Below are 21,110 nucleotides of genomic sequence, written 5' to 3' on the forward strand. Positions count from 1 at the left end.
TAGAGTGGTAGCCTTGAGCAAAAGAAGCTCAGGGACAGTGCCCCAGGACTGGCAAAAAAAAAAAAAAAAAAAAAAAAAAGTAAAAAGCAGAGCAGCAGTCTCAGATCATAATCCTAGCTACTCAGGAAGCTGAGATCTGAGGACTAGAGTTCATAGCCGATGAGCAGGAAAGCCCATGGGACTCTGATCTCCAATTAACCATCAAAAGAGCTGGAAGTCACCGGTCACAAGTGGCTCACGCCTGTAATCCTAGCTACTAAGGAGGCTGAGATCTGAGGATAAAGGTTCAAAACCAGCTGGGGCAGGAAAGTCTGTGAGACTCATCTCCAATAAACCACTCAGAAAATCAGAAGTGGCATTGTGGCTCAAGTGGTAGAGCACTAGCCTTGAATTGAAGAGCTGAGGGACAGCGCTCAGGCACAAAATTCAAGCCCCACAACCACAAAAGAAAAAAAAAAAAAAAAAAAGCCAGAAGTGGCACAAGTGGTAGAGCACTAGGACATTCACAAAAAATAAAAAAGAGTTGGAAGGGTAGGAGAGGAGGGCAGGAGAAAAGAGAAAAGGGAGAAAGTAATTTTAGCTCCAGGGTATTTGCCACTGCCATTTTTTTAAAATTTAATAGTATTAACAGAAAGCAAAACAATTATTAAGGAAACCAGATCTATTTTTTTTGTTTTTTTGGGGGGTTCAGTCGTGGGGCCTGAACTCTGGGCCTGGGCGCTGTCTCTCAGCTCTTCAGCTCAAGGCTAGCACTCTACCACTTGAGCCACAGCGCCACTTCCGGCTTTTTTCTTATGTGGTGCTGTGGAATTGAACCCAGGGCCTCATGCATGCAAGGCAAGCGCTCTACCACTGAGCCACGTTCCCAGCCCTCAGCAAACATTTTTTTTGGGGGGAGGGGAAGGAGTACTAGGGTTTGAACTCAGGGGTCTTGCATTAAGCAAATACTCATGGCTCTAGCCCTTAACACATATTTCTAATCATGTTTTCTTTTTTCCTTTTTTTTTGGGGGGGGGGAGGGTAATTGGTCGTGAGGCTTGAACTCTGGGCCTGATCGCTGTCCCTCAGCTCTTCAGCTCAAGGCTAGCACTATACCACTTGAGCTATAGCACCACTTATGGCTTTTTCTGTTTATGTGGTGCTGTGGAATCTAACCCAGGGCCTTATGCATGCAAGGCAAGCACTCTTACAACTGAGCCACTTTCCCAGACCCCTATAATCATGTTTTCTATGCTAAAGAAAAATTCATAGTATGAGTGAGATTTTTAGGAGAAAACTACTTTGCAAAAGTTTTTTTGTGTGTGCCAGTCCTGCGGTCTGAACTCAGGGCCTGGACTGTCCCTGAGTATTTTGCTCAAGACTAGTGTTCTACCATTTAAGCTATACAACTCCACTTCTGTCTCTCTGCTGATTAATTGGAGATAAGAATCTCAGACTTAAGCCGGGAGCTGGTGGCTCACACCTGTAATCCTAGCTACTCAGGAGGCTGAGATCTGAGGATCATGGTTCAAAGCCAGCCCGGGCAGGAGAGACCATGAGACTCCTATCTCCAATAAACCACCAGAAAACCGGAAGTGGCACTGTGGCTCAAGTGGTAGAGCGCTCGCCTTGAGCTGAAGAGCTGAGGGACAGCGCCCAGGCCCAGAGTTCAAGCCCCACGACCGATCAAAAAAAAAAAAAAAAATCTCAGACTTTTGTGGCCAGGCTGCCTAGGAACCACAGTCCTCAGACCTTAGCCTCCTAAATAACTAAGACTTTTATACCTAGGCTGCCTTGGAACCACAGTCCTCAGATCTTAGCCTCCCGAGTAACTAAGACTGCAGGCATGAACCCAAGTGCCTGGATTGCAAATTAATTGGAGGAGGGGGTGGTCAGTTGTGGGGCTTGAACTCAGGGCCCAGGTACTGTCCTTGAGTCTCTTGGTGCTCAAGGCTAGTACTCTACCCTTTTTTTTTGCCAGTCCTGAGGCTTGAACTCAGGGCAGGGCATGGTCCCTGCACCTCTTTGTGCGCAAGCCTAATGCTCTATAGTTCTTTGAGCCACAGCGCCACTTCCAGGCTTGGGTTTTTGTTTTGTTTTTTCAGTCCTGGGTTTGAACTCAGAATCTGGGTACTCTCCCTAAGCTTCTTTTGCTCAAAGCTAGGGCTCTATCCTTGAGCCACTTCAGGCTTTTTCTGTTTATGTAGTATTGAAGAATCGAACCCTGGGCTTCATACGTGCTAGGCAAACAATGTACCACTAAGCCACATTCCCAGCCCAACTTCCAGCTTATGAGTGGTTAATTGGAGATAAGTGTCTCACCAGGACTTTTCTCCCCGGGCTGGTTTCAAACTGCTATCTTCAGATTTCAGCCTCTTGAGTAGCTAGGATTACAGGTGTAAGCCACCAACACTATTAGCTCCAAATAATTTTTTTTTTTTTCAGGTAAGGGGTAGATTTATTCAGTAGACCTGCTGGGACCAGGCCCAAATAATTTTTAAGAGCTATTTTACTTAATATTCTTTCTATCTGGAGAGTTTAGTTTGCCATTAAAAAAAAATTAAAGGTATTTTAGAAAAATAATTTCCTACTGTCAGAAGTAAACTTACCTGATATATCATTTACTAAGCAAGTATAATAGTTTTTTGTAGGTAATACCAATCAGTTTATATATAATTTTTTTTGGGGGGGGGTCAATCATGGGGCTTGAACTCTGGGATTATAGGCATGAACCACTGCACCCAGTTCAGTTTATATTTTAAAGTACAGATTTAAAAGATTATGCACAATGGGCTGGGAAGGTGGCTCAGTGGTAGAGTGCTTGCCTTGCATGCATGAGGCCCTGGGTTCGATTCCTCAGCATCACATAAGAAAAAAGAAAAAAGCCGGAAGTGGTGCTGTGGCTCAAGTGGTAGAGCACTAGCCTTGAGCTGAAGAGCTGAGGGACTGTGCCCAGGCCCAGAGTTCAGGCCCCACGACCGGACCCAAAAAAAAAAAAAAAGATTATGCACAAAAAATCTTGGCTAGTTCTAATTTTCTGAAAACATTAGTGTTCCTTTTTAAATGACAATGTCATTTTCCTTACTTCATAAAAGTTTATGCAAGAAAATTGTACTGGGGTTTCTGAAATTAACATAGAAAGGTTCTAAGTGAACACAACCCAGAAGGGGTAACAGAACAAGATTGAGTAAAAATACCTGATACAGGTTTCAATCTCACTCCCGAACATGAGCGCAAAGCTTTGGACACATGAATTTTCTATACAGCCCAAACCTGACACCCAACATGACAAAAACAAATGTGTTCCTTTATTTGTAGCTTGGCTATAACGTGTCTTGGTAATGTTATGGTGACTCTCATAAGAAATTAGGCCATGCTTAGTCATCTACTCCCTTATTCCTCAGAGAAACTTTATAAAGTAATCAGAGTATTAAAAATTTGCCACTTATGCATAATACTGCTTTTTTAAATGATGTATATTTTGTTTCCAAGTAAAATAATACAATTTAGATTGGAATTTTTAAAATTATCCTATTTCTCTTCTAATAAACTTTGTTTTGGTTGGTTGTGGGGCTTGAACTCTGGGCCTGGGCACTGTCCCTTAGCAATTCAGCTGAAGGTGAGCACTCTACCACTTGAGCCATAGCACCACTTCTTGTTTTCTGGTGGTTAATTGGAGATAAGAGTCTCACTGACTTTCCTGCCTGGGCTGGCTTTGAACTGTGATCCTCAGAGCTCAGCCTCCTGAGTAGCTAGGATTACAGGTGTGAGCTACTGGCGCCCAGCAATAAACTTTTTTTTTTAACTTAAAAAAGACTCATTCTTTAGAACTTTAATTTTTTGAATTAATGTATTAATGTTAATCTTTGAAGCAATATTAAATTTTACATAAGGACTAAACCCACAAAATATCAAGTTATAGCTTTATCCCTCAACCTAATTTCATTCCTTCAGCCTAACAAAGAAAACAAGCTATAGCACAACCCAAGCAGAAAGGAGGGGGAGAGACAACTAACCTAACTAAAAGCAAAGTTCCTAGGAACTTCAGTAATAAATACTTTGACTTGCAGTGCTATAGCAAAGCAGAGCCAGGGCAGAAACAAATTTTCAAGCCTTAGTTTTTAAGGGGCAGAAGAGAGAAAGTTAACGTTAAAGAAAGGGTTAATAGATGAACAGAGCAGTGAAAATCACAGTTCCCAGCAGCTTCCATTCCCTCCCACAGCATACCCAGACAGCTGGCACAGAGGCAGCCCTGCCCTCCAGCCCCACAGCCCTCTAGCCCTGAAGTGGCCCTCTTCCTCAAGGTTGAGCACAGTCAGACAATCCCTGGCAAAAAAAAAAAAAAAAAAAAAAAAACATGAGGAAGCCTCTGGGAGGTGGCCAGCAGCCAACTCAAAACTGGATGGTTCCAGTTTAGGCTGGTTCAAATCACAAGCAATTCTCAGCTTCTCTACAACACTCGGGCACTAACATGCCCACTGAGATTCTCCTTGCCATTTTCATCTACCTAGTTCTCAGTTCTCTAACAGCAGAGCAAATATGGGTCAGCCTGAAAGATATAGTCACACCAAGTGGGCCCTGACAAACATACCTACAATAATAATTTTTTAAGCTTACAAAATTCTGTATTCAACAACATTCTGAAAAAGCAGAGAGGAAACCAACCTGTTTAGTATAGACCTATGTCCACCAAAGCAATTAGTAAGCACACATTTTTCCATTTTCCATATTTAGCACAAGCAAGGTTTGGCTAGCTAATATGACCTCAAAAGACAAGGTTGTGGGTAGCTTGTTGAGTAGTAACAAAACTAATAAACTTAAAAGGAATATTTTCACAACAGAACTCTTAGGTGACCCCTGCAGATTGCTACTGATGTATCAGAAATTTTCCTCTTAATGGATTCTCCAAAGCTTGTTCTGTGCTCTAAAATTGCATCATGCAGGAAAGACCAAATCTTGATTTTGGAGAGTCATTTTAGGGCAGTCAAGACCTACTGGTTTTCAATCACAGATATTCTGGCTGCTCCAGAATATCTCTTCTCCAACAACTTTCCCTCTAAAATCATGTTTAAAAGAATTTAGCGCTATTTTAGAAAAAAACACTAATTACACAGTCAATAAAACTATTAATTGGCTAAGCACTGGTGGCTCATACATGTAACCCTAGCTACCCAGGAGGCTGAGATCTGAGGATCTGAGGATCAAAGTCAGCCTAGGCAGGAAAGTTCATGAGACTATTATCTCCAATTAACCACCAGAAAACCGGAAGTGGTGCTGTGGCTCAAAGTGGTAGGGCGCTAGCCTCGAGCAAAAGAGCTCAAGGAGGGCTGGAAGTTGGCTCAGTGGTAGAGTGCTTGCCTTGCATGCATGAGGCCCTGGGTTTGATTCCTCAGCACCACATAAGCAGAAAAAGCCAGAAGTGGCACTGTGGCTCAAGTGGTAGAGTGCTAGCCTTGAGCTGAAGAGCTGAGGAACAGCGCCTAGGTCCAGAGTTCAGGCCCCATGACCAATCAAAAAAAAAGGGGGTGGGAGAAGAAAGAGAGAAAGAAAGGGAGAGAGTAAGGGAGCCAGGCGCTGTAGGCTCACGCCTATAATCCTAGCTACTCAAGAGGCTGAGATCTGAGGATCATGGTTCAAAGCCAGCCCGGGCAGGAAAGTCTGTTGAGACTCTTATTTCCAATAAACCACTAGAAAACCGGAAGTGGTGCTGTAGCTCAAGTGGTAGAGCACTCACCTTGAGCTGAGGAGTGCAGGGAGTGCAGGGAAAGAAAGGGAGAAAAGGAGAAAGGGAGAGAAAGGGGGAGAAAGGCGGAGGGGGAGAAAGGGGAATGGGGGAGAGAGAGAGGGAGAGAGAGAGAGAAAGAAGAAAAAACAAGCTAACAAAAAATCCTAGAACTCGGTCAATATTCTAATTACTATAAGTAAGTATACAGTTTAACCATATTCAGCTAAAAGATTTTTAAATTGGTTGTTATAAGGCTTAAAGTATATACACTGCAAATAATACCACCAGAAGTAAAAATATTTTAACTTGTTTCAATAAAAGGAATATTCCTTTATTTTTGGCAAGGGTGAGTGGTTCTGCAGTTTCAATTCAGAGCCTTGCACTTGATAGGCAGGTGCTACCACCTAAGCTTCAAAAATTAGATTGTTCTAATGGAATGGTAATACATCAATAATGAATTCCATCTTAACATAGCAAAGCATCTGGCTAGATATAGAAGCACATGCCTGTAAACTCAGCCTGCTGAGATTGAGGCAGGAAGATTGAGAGTTCAAGGCCAGCCTGGACTACTTTCTTCTTCCAAAAAATAAATAAAAGAAGAGGAGGAGGAATAAGGAGGAGGAGGAAGAAGAAAGACAAAGAGGAGCCAGGCGCCGGTTGCTCACGCCTGTAATCCTAGCTACTCAGGAGGCTGAGATCTGAGGATCGCGGTTCAAAGCCAGCCCGGGCATGAAAGACCGTGAGACTCCTATCTCCAATAAACTACTAGAAAACTGGAAGTGGCACTGTAGCTCAAGTGGTAGAGCGCTCGCCTTGAGCTGAAGAGCTGAGGGACAGCGCCCAGGCTGAGTTCAAGCCTCATAACCGACCAAAAAAAAACATGTAAATATCTAGACTGGGAATGTGGCTTAGTGGTAGAGTGCTTGCCTAGCATGCATGAAGCCCTGGGTTCAATTCCTCAGTGCCATATAAATAGAAAAAGACAGAAATGGTGCTGTGGCTCAAGTGGTAGAGTGCTAGCCTTGAGCAAAAGAAGCTCAGGGACAGTGCCCAGGCCCTGAATTCAAGCCCCAGGACTGGCCAAAAAATAATAGTAATGTCAAAAAATTAAAAAAAAAAAACTGGCTCTACTTAGGGAGCTCCCTCCAACCTGTACTGATCAATCTTATTTCATAAGCCTGGTATACAAAAAGGGCATTTAAGCCATGCATTGGTGGCTCACACCTGTAATCTTAGCTATTCAGGAAGCTGAGATCTGAGAATTGTGGTTCAAAGCCAGCCCAGATAGGAAAGTTATGAGACTCTTACCTCCAATAAACTACTCAGAAAAAGTAGGAAGTGGCATTGTGGCTCAAGTGGTAGAGAGCTAGGGGCTCAAGGACAGCACCAGGCCCTGAGCTCAAACCTCGGGAGGACCAGCAAAAAACAGGACAAGGGGCGGGGAGATTTATTAAATGAATGGTCAAATGTAAACTAAAGTAAATTTTAGCTTACAAGGAGATTTAAGAGAAATAAACTGCTAGAGGAGAGGAGTGAGACCAAGATGATCTTGGCTACCTATCACTCTTCCATCATTTTCCAGCACTCATTCAATAAACTTTAGGCTACAGAATCTGTAGCTAACCAGCTACAAAGGTGACAGGAACCTTTTCTAGCAATCTGGTGAAGATGTGGCAACAGTTTTGAGAATAATGTTTCTAATGCATAAAGTAAAATAAGAATAAGAAGGAAATTAGCTGGGTGCTAGTGGCTCACACATGTAATCCTAGCTACTCAGGAGGCACAGACCTGAGAATCACAGTTCAAAGCCAGCCAGGGCAAGAAAGTCCTTAAGATTCTTATCACCAACCAACCATTAGAAAACCAGAAGTGGCACTCTGGCTCAAAGTGCAAGGGCACTAGCCTTGAGCTATGAAGAGTTGAGGGCTGGGCACTGGTGGCTCACACCTGTAATCCTAGCTACTCAGGAGACTGAGATCTGAGGATCACGGTTCAGAGTCAGCCAGAGCAGGAATGACCATGAAACACTTATCTCCAATAAACCACCAGAAAACTGGAAGTGGCACTGTGGCTCAAGTGGTAGAGCACTAGCCTTTAGCTGAAGAGCTGAGGGACATCACCCAGGCCCAGAGATCAAGCCCCACAACAGACCCCCCCCCCAAAAAAAAAAAAACAACTCAGCATCTTGAATAGATAGAATTATAGGCCAGCCATGGCCACATACTGTTTGTTTCCTAATTTCATAATTAGTTACAGGTTAGAGAAAAGATATATAGTGTTTTACAATTCCAAATTCAGGGATCCCCCAACCTGCCCAATTACCTTTTTTCTTTTCTTTTCTTTTTTTGACCGGTTCTGGGCTTGAATTCGGGGGCCTACGTGCCGTTCCTGAGCTCCTTTCGCTCAAGGCTACTCTACTACTTGAGCCACAGTACCACTTCTGGCTTTTTCTGGGCTTGAACTCGGGGGCCTACGTGCCATTCCTGAGCTCCTTTTGCTCAAGGCTACTCTACTACTTGAGCCACAGTACCACTTCTGGCTTTTTCTGTGGTTAATTAAAGATGAGAGTCTCACAGACTTTCCAGTCTGGCTTCGAACAGCACTCCTCAGATCACAGCCTCTTGAGTAGTAAGGATTACAGACATGAGCCACCAGCACCCAGCCTACAGTATACTTTTGAAAGGAAAATTGACTAATTAAGAGAGACCTACAGCAACACAAAAGCAGTGCATAGGAAAGTTTGTCATGAAGCCCCAGTTCTCTCTCACCACTTAAATTCTGTGAATACTTGTGCAGACATGGGAGGTGTGTCATTTATAAGGACTTCACAACTAGACTACCATTAATCCATGTTTACTCATTTGATAAGCACTGCATCAAAGCAGCAACAATTAAGAGGATGAAGGGCTGTTAATTCTTCAGTCATGGATACAGAAAAGAAACCTAGATATATTTTGTCCAGCAGACTAGTATTAATTTTAAGCAACTTTAATGAGATTTTAGAACTGTTACAATTCTGCTATGGTAAAAGTTTGAAAATTACAAAAAAGAGCTTATTTCTTCCAAAAGGAAATTGAACATTCTGAGTTTATATAACATTTCAAGGTATTGCACTCTGCATTCAATATAACTGTAGAGGAAAAGAGGCATCAGATGAAAAGAATGAAACCAGGGACACGAAATAGGCTCTAAAAACCAGGGTACTTAGGCACCCTTGCTTCTATCTCTATTTTTTTTTTTTTTTTTTTGGTCGGTCATGGGGCTTGAACTCTGGGCCTGGGTGCTGTCCCTCAGCTCTTCAGCTCAAGGCGAGCGCCCTACCACTTGAGCTACAGCGCCACTTCCGGTTTTCTGGTGGTTTATTGGAGATAGGAGTCTCACGGTCTCTCCTGCCGGGGCTGGCTTTGAACCAAGATCCTCAGATCTCAGCCTCCTGAGTAGCTAGGATTACAGGCGTGAGCCACCAGCGTCCGGCTTCTATCTCTATTTAATGGCCAAATGTGCACCAATTCAGCTTTATCCTTCAGTTTATTAAGTATTATCTAAGTCTTTCAGTAGATTTTGGGCAAGTACTCTGAGAAAGGAACTATACTACTAGTCTGTCAAATTCAGGACAGTGCTAAAAGCCAAAAAGCCAGCATAAACTTACCCAACACAATGTGTCCCACCCACCTCAAATAGGCACTCTTGGCAATCCAAGTTGTCCTCCAGAGTTTGCTGGATCAAACCCAGGGTCTCACAGGTTTGACAAAGTATTCTATCATTGAACACCAACTCTACAAGTTGCCTTTCTGAAGGACAGACTTCAACAGCTATGACCATTCTAAATCTCTGTGTAAAGAATAAAATCCTAAATCATTAGCATAAACTATTCTAAATTACCTGCTGGTCTCAAAACATTCTTCTACCTACTTCTATGTTGTTGCTTTTGCCCACAATATTACCCCTCTGAAATAAAAACCTTCTCAAGTCCTATACATCCTCAGAGTCTCAGATCTCCCCCAGGAGTCCAAATAATTCTCTTTCTGCTCTCCCACCATTCTATATATAGATACAAAAGTGCCATTATGTAACCCTTGTCACAAGTAAAACTAGAAGGAAATCAATGAGCTAATGAAAAAGGTTCAGGTAACGAAAAAATAAAAAAATAAAATAAAAAGCAAACTTCAGTTCATAGCCAGCCCTGGCAGGAAAGTCTGTGAGACTCTTATCTCCAATTAACGACCAGAAAACCACAAGTGGCACTGTGGCTCAAAGTGGTAGAACACTAGCCTAGACTGAAAAATCTCAGGGACAGCACCCACACCCCGAGTTCAAGCCCCCCAGTTGACCCCCCAAAAATTCCAATAATCTAGTGAACTCTAACTTGTGAAAAGAGACTGAACACAAACAGAAAGAATAATCTCTGCAGACTCAGGAGAAAGAAAAGGAATGATGGTTCTTCCTTTAAGCCCAAGTCAGTATATTTTAGAACACTTACCTTCTTGTCAGTTACAGTACAACAATGCAAACAAAGAGAAGAAACACACAAGGATCCCAAATTTGGCCTTTTAAATAAAACTTCAGGGTTTTGTTTTGGTTTTTGTTTGTTTTCATTTTGTTTTGTTGTGCCAATCCTAGGGCTTAAACTCAGGGTCTAGGCACTGTTCCTGAGCCTTTTTTTTTGTCCAAGGCTAACACTCTACCACTTGAGCCACACAGTTCCACTTTCACCTTTTGTAATTAACTGAAGATAAAAGAGTTTTGTGGCGGGCACAGGTGCTCTTGTCAATAATCCTACCACTTAGAGGCTGAGATATGAGGATCACAGTTCAGAGCCAGCTCGGGCAGAAAAGTCCCCATGAGATTCTAATCTCCAATTAAATACTCAAAAACTGGAAGTGGAGCTATCGCTCAAAGTGTGTTACCCTTGAGCAAAAGAGCTCAGGTACAGGGCCCAGGTTGAGTTCAAGCCCCATGACCAACAACAACAAAAAAGTTTCATGGACTTTGCTGCCTCGGCTGGCTTTGAACCATGATCCTCAGATCCAAGCCTCCTGAGTAACTAGGATTAAAGGAGAGAGCCACTGGCTCCGGCAACTACAAGTTTTAAGTATTGATGATAACTTAAATATGAAACACTGTACAGGCAAATTAAACTTGTCAGCTGATCAGAGGCCTTCTAAATGTCAAGGTTACCTATTCATTGTATAAATAAACCAAGCTACCATACCATAACTTAAAAGTAAATCAAGCCTTTGCAGTCATCAGCTTTTTTTTTTTTTTTTGGTCAGTTGTGGGGCTTGAACTCTGGGCCTGGGTGCTGTCCCTCAGCTCTTCAGCTCAAGGCGAGCACTCTACCACTTGAGCTACAGCGCCACTTCCGGTTTTCTGGTGGTTTATTGGAGATAGGAGTCTCACGGTCTCTCCTGTCCGGGCTGGCTTTGAACCGCGATCCCCAGCTCTCAGCCTCCTGAGTAGCTAGGATTACAGGCATGAGCCACCAGGGCCCGGCTCATCAACTTTTTTATTATGATTTAGTCCTCTGTTACATTTTCTTGATATATCCTGCCTTTCTAGCAGTTAACTGCAAAAAGTGAAAATGTTCAGAAGCATAGACTTGCTTTTATTTATATAAACATGGATTAGCACCATCAAATGCATCAGTTCATCTCTGGGTTTAAATTTCTGAGTCTATAATTCATAACTCCTCCAAAGTACAAAATCTTCGAGGCTTAGTATCATTAATTCTTCTCTGGCTTCAACTCTACTATTATAAGCTATTGTTTTCAATAAGTTTTAATCCAATAGAATGCAGTAGCAGTCCCTTCATGAGTAAAGTTTGAGTAAAATGACTAAAATCTGAGCATTTTAGACAGTTCTATGCAGGAAAAAGTGAAACACACAGCATTTTATAATGGTTTATAAAATTTAAATGAAGTTCAATCCTTTAACCAGACAGTATAGCAGATGAAACCAAGAAATTAAGGGTCTTCATGTTACAGAGCAGCAAAACTGGTGCCAGAGCCTCAGTACTTGTCTCATTTTGGTTTTTTTGCCAGTCCTGGGGCTTGTACTCAGGGCCTCTGCGCTGTCCCTGAGCTTCTTTTGCTCAAGACTAGCACTCTACCACACCATTTCTGGCTTTTTCTGTTTGTGTGGTACTAAACAATCGATCCCAGGGATTCATGCATGCTAGGCAAGCACTGTATCACTAAGCCACATTCCCAGTCAGTTGTCTCATTTTATTTTTTTTTTATTTTATTTTTTTTGGTCCAGTCGTGGGGCCTGAACTCTGGGCCTGGGCGCTGTCCCTCAGCTCTTCAGCTCAAGGCTAGTGCTCTACCACTTGAGCCACAGCGCCACTTCTGGCGTTTTTCTTATGTGGTGCTAAGGAATCGAACCCAGGGCCTCAGGCATGCAAGGCAAGCGCTCTACCACTGAGCCACCTTTCCAGCCCAGTTGTCTCATTTTAGTATTCAAAAATTCCTAGCCAGGAGCTGGTGGCTCACACCTATAATCCGAGCTACTCAGAAAGCTGAGATGTGAGGATTGCTGTAGCTCAAGTGGCAGAGTACTATCCTTAAGCAAAAGGAGCTTAAGGACAGCAAGCACCCAGGCCCAGAGAGTTCAAGGCCAGGACTGACGGGGGGGGGGGGGGGGGGGGGGGGGTGTCCCAAATATTTGAATTATATCTAAGCAAGAAGAGCTTAAAAAAAAAAATGTTTCCAGCAAGGGAAGAGTGGAGAGAGAAAAAAAAAGTTTCCTTTTAAATTATAAAATTTAGAAAGAAAAAAAAAACCATTGAAGTACATAATTATTTGATTTTCTTAAAAGTAGGAAGGCAATACTTAAAGGAAAATAATCTAGTTCTTTTTAATCAGGTCAAAGCAGGTGTACCATGTTAATTTAAAACACCATCACCTAAATTTAAAACTAGGGCATCTGGGATTTGAAGACTACTGAGTATCAACAGTAAAGGAAAATAGAATGTGATGTTAGGAAAATGAACCCTTAGATATGTATTTTAATGTTTTTTTTTTCTTTCATGCATGTGTTTCTAACGCATTTATAAGATTATTTCTTTGTTGCTTTGTATGTCCCTCCCCCACAGTATAACCCCCGCTTTCACTATATTTGATGTCAGTATAACTTGTGGAGGAGATGGGGAAAAACAAGTCATTTAAAGATTAAGGTGGACCTGTTGCAACAATGAGAAGTACAAGTTGTCATGTCAAAAATGAGCTTTACAACGTCAGTGTGGGGGGGGGGAGGATTGGGTGGGGGAGAAGGGGGGAGGCTGGGAAGGGATGTTAAGGGTAAACAAAGGAGGAGGCTGCAATGCTTGGTAAGAAATGTATGCATTATCCTGCCCATGTAATTGTAACCCCTCTGTACAGTATGTTCACAAATAAAATAAATAAATAAATAAATAAATAAAAAGGGAAATAGATAAGCCCAAAGATTATAAGCATCTGAGTGTAAGCAACATGTAAGGAATAATAGTTACTTATTATTAGGGGCAATATTTATTTAATATGTACTGGATATCAATACAAGCACCTTTACTTTCAGGATTCATTTTAATCTTCACAACAATTTTATAAAATAAGGCTGGTCAGCTAGGTATTGGTGGCTCACACCTGTAATCCTAGCCACTCAGGAGGCTGAGATCCAAAGATCAAGGTTTGAAGCCAGCCTGGGCAGAAAAGTGCCCGTGAGACTCTTACCTCCAATTAAATTAACTACTCCCAAACCAGTAGCAGAGCTATGGCTCAAAGTGGTAGAGCACTAACCTTTAGCAAAAAGAGCTCAGGGACAGTGCCCAAACCCTGAGTTCAAACCCCAGGACTGACAGGAGAAAAAAGAAAAAAAAAAGACGTGATCTTTTCCCAGGGCATCAGCAGCTCACACCTATAATCCTAGCTACTCAATAGGCCAAGATCTGAGGATTGTGGTTCAAAGCCAGCTTGGGCAGGAAAATCCATGAGCCTCTTTTTTTTTTGTCAGTCATGGGGCTTGAACTCTGGGCCTGGGCACTGTCCCTGTGCTCTTCAGTTCAAGGTGAGTGCTCTACCACCTGAGCCACAGCATCACTTCCGGTTTTCTAGTGGTTTATTGGAGATAAGAGTCTCATGGATGTTCCTGCCCGGGCTGGCTTTGAACAGCGAACCTCAGATCTCAGCCTCCTGAGTAGCTAGGATTACAGGCTCCATGAGCCTCTTATCTCCAATAAACTACTCAGAAAAGGCTGGCAGTGGCCCTGTGCCTCAAAGTGGTAGAATGCTGGCCTTAAGCAAAAAAAAAAAAAAAAAAAGCTCAGGAACAGCACCCAGTCTCTAAGTTCAAGCCCCACACTGATCCAAAAAAAAGATGGGAAAATGAAGCCACAAAGAACGTAAGTAGGGCTGGGAAGGTAGCTCAGTAGTAGAGTGCTTGCCTTGCATGCATGAGGCCCTGGGTTCAATTCCTCAGCACCACATATGCAGAAAAAGCCGCAAGTGGCACTGTGGCTCAAGTGGTAGAGCGCTAGCCTTGAGCTGAAGAGCTGAGGGACAGCACCCAGGCCCAGAGTTCAGACCCACAACCGGCAAAAAAAAAAAAAGAACATAAGTAAACTGTCCCAAGGTTAGTAAAAGTAGTCTCTTCCTTATGATTACTCTCTCATTTTTTATCTTTAGAACACTCCTGGGTTTAAAAAACAATTCCCAGAACTTTACAACTTTGGTGGGGGGGTGGGGGGGAAGGTTTGAGTGGGGGGGTGGGGGGAGGCTGGGAAGGGATGGGAAGGGTAAACAAAGGAGGAGGCTACAATGCTTGATAAAAAATGTACTCACTACCTTGCCCATGTAATTGTAACCCCTCTGTACAGTATTTTCACAATAAAAATTTTAAAAAAGAATCCTAATAAACTGAAGAATCCTGTTAAAAAAAAAAAAAAATTCCCAGCTAGTAAAAGTTGACTCAGCCATCACAACTTGCAATTAAAGAAAATCTTCCACTTGCATTTATAAATTTGGCTGCCATACCTGTTAAAACATGACCTAAATTCATTTAGTCACTGATAATGTGTCCACAATACATTTCACCAACACACACTTAACCAAACAGCTTTTACAATGTTCAACCAAAATAGTAAATTGGTAGTACACACCTAAAAAAAAAATTAACAACTTCAACAGTTTAAGTATGTCTCATAGCCAGGCACCAGTGGCTCCTGCTTATAATCCTAATCCTAGCTACTTAGGAGGCTGAGGACCGTGGTTTAAAGCCAGCCGGGGCAGGAAACTCCATGAGACTCTATCACTACCAGAAAGTGGTGCTGTGGCTCAAGTAGTAGAGCGCTGGCCTTGAGCTGAAGAGCTCAGAGACAGCACCCAGGCCCGGAGTTCAAGCCCCACGATCAACCAAAACAAAAAAAGATCTGTCTCACACAGCTGAAGTCACCATTTTCTTCTTTTTGGCAATTTTAATGTTTATCATCTTAAGGATAAGGAATGTCTGGCCCAAAGGTTGAATTAAGGCCTGTGAAATCACTTAGTATATGATGTGTTAGACATACATGTTTCTCCACAGCTGCCCAGAGCCTGTATGCCAGGATTGACAATTTCGAATGGTCCAAAATGATGTCATAAATATCCAATGGTATCATAAATAAATATCCCAGTGGCCCTTTTCAAAAAAAAAAAAAAAAAGGGGTTCCTTGCCCGACAGAAGATGAAACAGCATTTGCAAATTACTTGGCTGAGTGCTATTCAGGTTTTTTTTTATCCAATATACATATATATCCCAAGATTACTTTTTTAAAAACAACTTTAAAAAAAATAATAACTGTTAAAAACCATTACCACAGATCACTGAGAATTTGAGAATGTATATCTGTTAGAACATAAGGAAAAAAAACCTACCTGTCACTGCTGGTACTACTGCTGCTGCTGATTGAGTCACTACTAGACGATCTACTCCTAGAGCCGCTGCCGCTAGGGGACCTGGTGGGTCTAGACGCTTGGCTAGCCAGTCTCTGAGGAGACTGATTTCTAGACTGGGATGAATGTGGTGAGCGACTCCTGCTGTGCTGGTAATTCCGCTCTGGCCTTCTGCCTCGTACCTCCCGGGTCAAATCATCCCTGTAGATATCCCTGTGTACCACACTGGGCAGTGTAAACTGCTCCCGAGCCCTAGGTTCATATCGGGGGTCATGAGCATCAAAACGGTTTGGACTTCGACTCCGAGATGTATAATAGAGCCCATGTTGTAAAGTCCGCTCTCGAGGATCTCTATAGTAATCCTGATCGTAATGTCTTGTCCGATCAAATGCTCCCGTCCCCCGTTCATGGTGTCCATAGGCACTATGTTCATAAGCACGCTCCCTGTTATCTGAAGCCCTGCATTTAGGAGGGGGAAAAAATATTTAATCAGAATAGAGCAAGTAAAACTAAAAGCAAGTCATGCAAACATTCACTTCAGAATTGTCTTTGCACCTAGTTATTTTCTAAACAGCATTAACCTTAGTAAGCAAATACTAACAAGCTTAACATTTTATACTTCACCCCCAAAATTATTTTCATAGCTGAGTGGTCATTATTTTACTTGTATATCAGGCTTTCATGAGTGATGTTCTGCAGCTCAGATGTTTATTACAGATTTTCTGGCTTGTACACACAAACACACACATATGCACACAACAAAATCTCTCTCTTTCTCTCTCTCATATCAGATTCTTGCTATGAAGTCCAGGCTGGCCATAAACTCATGATCCTACTTCCTCAGCCTCCAAAGTACTATAAATACTGACATGCACAACCATATCCAGCTATACCATCTTTTTTAAAATAGAAGTTTTTTATACTTATCTAAATAGAACCTGTATTTACTTGCAAATATTTTCAGCCATATTTGCACACTACATTTAGACAAAAGACATGAAAGCTGGATGCAATGCACATTCTACAGATAAAAGAAATGTCAAAAGAAAACCATAAAAAATTTGTAAGTTCAACTTTTTCCTTTTTCCTCAGTCATTTCTGTGTGCAAACACGTACAAGCACACACACGCGCGCGCACACACGCACACGCACACACGCGCACGCACACATACACGCACGCGCACGCACACGCACACGCACACGCACACACACGCACACACACACACACACTACTCCTGGGGCTTTAACTCAAGGAGCATCTACTGTTCATGACCTTTTAAGCTCAAAACTAGCCTCTATCAGTTAAACCACAGCTTCACTTCCAGCTTTTGGTGGTTAATTGTAGAGAACAGTCTCAAATGGGCTTTCCTAGCTGGGCTGGCTTTGAACTACAATTCTCAGATCTCCACCTCTTGAGAAGCTAGGGTTACAAAGTGTGAGCCAAGGGCGCCTAGCTTTCAGTAACTTTTGTTTTATTTTGTGGTGATGGGGCTTGAACTCTGAGCCTGGGTGCTCTTCAGTTCAAGGTGAACACTCTACCACTTGAGCCACAGAATCACTTCCAGTTTTCTGGTGATTAACTGGAGATAAGAGTTTCATGGAGTTTCCTGGCTGGGCTGTCTTTGAACACTGATCCTCAGATCTCCGCCTCCTGAGCAGCTAGGATTACAGATGTGAGCCACCAATACCTGGCTTTGTTTTGTTTTGAGACAGGGCTGTGCTCTGTAACCTAAGCTGCCTTGAATTTGCACTTCTGCCACAGCATCCCCAGCTGAGACTGCTTTGATTAATTTTTTCTTAATTACTGGACTGCTTAAATTGCCTAAATAATGTTTAATAATAAAAACAAAATCTTAAGAACACATGAGATAAAAAATACTGGCTATTATGTGTTATTCTATGCAAATTGACCTAAGAGTAAAAGTTATCTTCTTGTGCTATCCTTGTAATTTTTAAACCATCTATAATGTCATGATTCAACATGTTAATATAGATACTTAATATGATAAAAATTAACTCTACAGTTTTTAGCAATGATTTAACTTATTAGTACCCCTCAACATCCTACCTTCCCAGTGCTGGGGATCCAACCCAGGCCCTCTCGCACATGCTAGGCAAGCGCTCCACTGCTGAGCCATATGCCCAATCCTTCAGAATTTTTTTACTAGGCTATCAATGGCCACCAATCTTGGAGAATAAAAACTATTCCATTATAATAACATTTGCAATTATGTGCTAATGTTAAAAACTAATTCTATTTATATAAGAAACTGTAAGTTCTCCATTTTTACACAGAACTGGAATTCAGTTCATGCATTTTTTTATTTTTTTTTGGTCAGTCATGGGGCTTGAACTCTGGGCCTGGGCACTGTAGCTGTTCAGCTCAAGGCACATACTCTATAACTTGAGTCACACCGCCACTTCCAGTTTTCTGGTTTTTAATTGGAGATAAGAGTCTCATGGAGTTTCCTGCCCAGGCTGGCTTTGAACCCCAATCCTCAGATCTCAGTCTCCTGAGTAGCTAGGATTACAGGAGTAAGATACCAGCACCCAGCTGATTTCTTAAAAGACAAATAAATCACTTGGATTTTTTTTTATTCAACTTCATCTTGTATAAATCTTCTATAGAAAAGAATTAAGGGAATCAAGCCAGTGGCTCACACCTGTCATCCCAGATGCATGAAGAAAGGCTCCAGGTCAGCCCTAGCAAGAAGAGTTTGTAAGATTCCACCTCAACAGAAAAGGTAGGCCATGGTGGTACAAATTTGTAACCTCTGCTATGAAAGGAAGCATAAATAGTAGGCTCATGTTCCAGGTTACAGGTTTGGGCAAGACTCTATCTCAAAAATAACCAGAGCAAAAAGATCTGGAGCTGCAGCTCAAGACAGGAGAGCACGAGTCTAGCAAGCATGAAGCCTGGGCTTCAAATCTCAATACCACCCCTAAAAAAGAAAAACACTTTTAAAAAGAAATTGGGATAAAGAATTTAAATCTCTCCAACAAAAGGTATATGGAAAAATTCTGTAAAATGCAATACTATTTTCCCAGTCTTCTCCAAGAATGGGAAATCTGTAACATTTCTTTTCACCCATCACTTTACTACACCACAATCCCACTTTACTAGGCTATTTTTCTTTTTTTCTACTGCTATTGTAACAAACAACTGACCTAACCCTCTACCCCCTAAAAAAAAAAAAATCATACCCAAATGATTTTCTCCTTCACTCTTTGCTATAATTCTGAAATTTGGATACTTCAATGTCTAACAAGGTTTCCTTTGAAACTTAGGAGAAAACTTCATAAATAATTCATTTAGTACCCTATGAAATGTTTAATCAGTGAAAGCCATTATTAATGGTATAACAAAAGCAAAAAAAAGGCAAAAGCTCTAGAATTACTGCTACTACTAATATTCTGTAAATATGCAACATTCTTATCCATTAGGAAGGTACAGAAGGCAGGCACAAGAGCTAGTATAGCTGAATCTAATGGCTATTCTTTGACTCATCTATTAGTACTAAACATTTCTAGAGTTAGTGGGGAAAGAGAGTTCGACTTAGGTTAGGAGAGGGACTAAATACACAGGTCAGGACATACCAACCTTTTCCAACTGTGGAAACACGACCTATAATCCCAATTAAATCTAGGGAGAGAATTGTGAACATAACTTCCCCAATTTTGGCCCCTCTTACAGGGGTAATCCACCTTCTTAATGGGCAAGGGTGTCAAAATGATATTTAGATGAACCACAAGAAAAAAAAAATCTTAGTGACCAGACAAAATAATTCCACTGGAAGCAAGTAGTCCCAAACAAACTGTAACTCTCAAACCCCCAGACTTCTTTCTTGAGATAGTAGACATTATAAATTGATCCACATTCATAAATATCCAGCCCTAAGTATTGATCAGGCAGCTGGCAAGAAAAGGAAATATCCTTTAAAATTCCAACAGATGAAGAAAGTATGAGTGCTCGCCAATTGTTTGCCTTTGTAGCCATCCAACCCAGTCAGTTTTAACAGCTGTATCCACAACTGATAATCACCATGCGTTCAATACTAAAGTTCTCTGGACCCAACTTGCTTAAGAATGACATAGTAATCCTCTTTCCCTGGGCTAATTGGAGTCTTGAGAGCATGACATCCCATACATTCCAGCATGTAGGAAAAAGTAGCTATATTCCAGCATTAATGAATGTCCATCGTCTCAACTTTCCCCCATTCAGCCAAGAAATATAATTCCAACACAGAACTCGGGTAGATCCAAATTGGAAAACTCAAACACTGCCTTTGCTCTTCCTCATCCAAGTACATATTTCCATGTTAAAGTATTGTTTGTAGAATCCAAATGCTGAATCATTATGGTCTGCTAGATTATTTCGCGACAATCCAATTTGTAGACTTCATGTAGTGAAAACCAAGAAGCAGGTATTGACTTCTAAAAGGATCTGTCAGCTCTAATATTCCAGAAATATTCCAAATAGCAGGACCAGGAAACCTGTAGCCAAATAGCTCCATCAGGTAGAAGGTATATATATATCCACAGAAGGCCTTGATATCCAAAAGGAGTAATTAATTCTAGAAGACAAATAACTCCAAAAATGATACTGCCACAGGAAATCTTCCATCATGTTATAGTTCAGGAGTAGATAATCCAATCCACTGAAGAAAATAATCCTCTAGGATTCCGTAAGACACCAGCCACTGGGACAGAAAGCACTTCTGTTTCCAACCCAAAATAGGAAACATTGAGAATGCCCAAAACTTTAAATCCATCTGGGGCCCCTAGATATGAGTTTCTGGTTCTCACCACATCAAATACAAGACACCTGCCTACAGAAACCTTGGAACTTACCCATCAAGTCTCCGCTCATAACGTCCTTCTCGTGCATGAAGTGATGGTGGGGGGCCATAAGCAGGCCCTCCACCACCTCCTCTGAACCCAGAAACCTCTCTACTACGAGATGCTATGGAAACTGTATCATCCAATCCCCGAGCAGCACTTGGAATAGTGCCTGGTTCATTGTAATCCGTGCGGAGGTCTCTATCTCCCATTTTGTTGACTGAGTTGTGAGCTTTCTGTGCACTTTTAATGTCCACAAAATCCACAAAGGCGGCCACTCCTCCTTCAGAGCCCCTCTTGGGGAGAATTTTGACACTTTCCACACGGCCATAGCTGGAAAAAAATAAAGTCAACATTATTACTACATATTATTATTGCATATCAATTGTTTTCCAAAATGTTTTTAAAATATTTCTTAGAAAATTTATATTATATATAAATATGGGAGAAAGGTTACAACATGACTTTTTAAATAGTTCTTTTTTTTTTTTTTTTTTTTTTTTTCCAGTCGTGGGGCCTGAACTCTGGGCCTGGGCACTGTCCCTCAGCTCTTCAGCTCAAGGCTAGCGCTCTACCACTTGAGCCACAGCGCCACTTCCGGCTTTTTTCTTTTTGCTTATGTGGTGCTGAGGAATCGAACCCAGGGCCTTGAGCATGCAAGG

The 21,110-nt window shown here is 41.8% G+C and overlaps 1 protein-coding gene across 4 annotated transcripts in view; it reads right to left on the reverse strand.

Moving 5' to 3' along the window:
* The window catches only part of LOC138814814 (msx2-interacting protein-like), a 72,017-nt gene that overhangs the window by 38,688 nt on the left and 12,219 nt on the right, over positions 1-21,110 (reverse strand). For all 4 annotated transcript variants that reach the window (XR_011368098.1, XM_070003891.1, XM_070003890.1 and 1 more), the window contains exons 2-3: positions 20,461-20,781; positions 15,592-16,068 (exon numbers count right to left, since the gene is read on the reverse strand). Coding sequence is in view for 3 of the 4 variants with exons in the window: in XM_070003891.1 (XP_069859992.1) it covers positions 15,592-16,068; positions 20,461-20,781 (798 nt within the window). In the remaining variant the exon portion in view is untranslated. The remainder of the gene's footprint in view (positions 1-15,591; positions 16,069-20,460; positions 20,782-21,110) is intronic.

This window comes from Dipodomys merriami, unplaced genomic scaffold (genome assembly GCF_024711535.1).
Source record: "Dipodomys merriami isolate MVZ:Mamm:240054 unplaced genomic scaffold, mDipMer1.0.p SCAF_613, whole genome shotgun sequence".
Classification (NCBI taxonomy): domain Eukaryota; kingdom Metazoa; phylum Chordata; class Mammalia; order Rodentia; family Heteromyidae; genus Dipodomys; species Dipodomys merriami.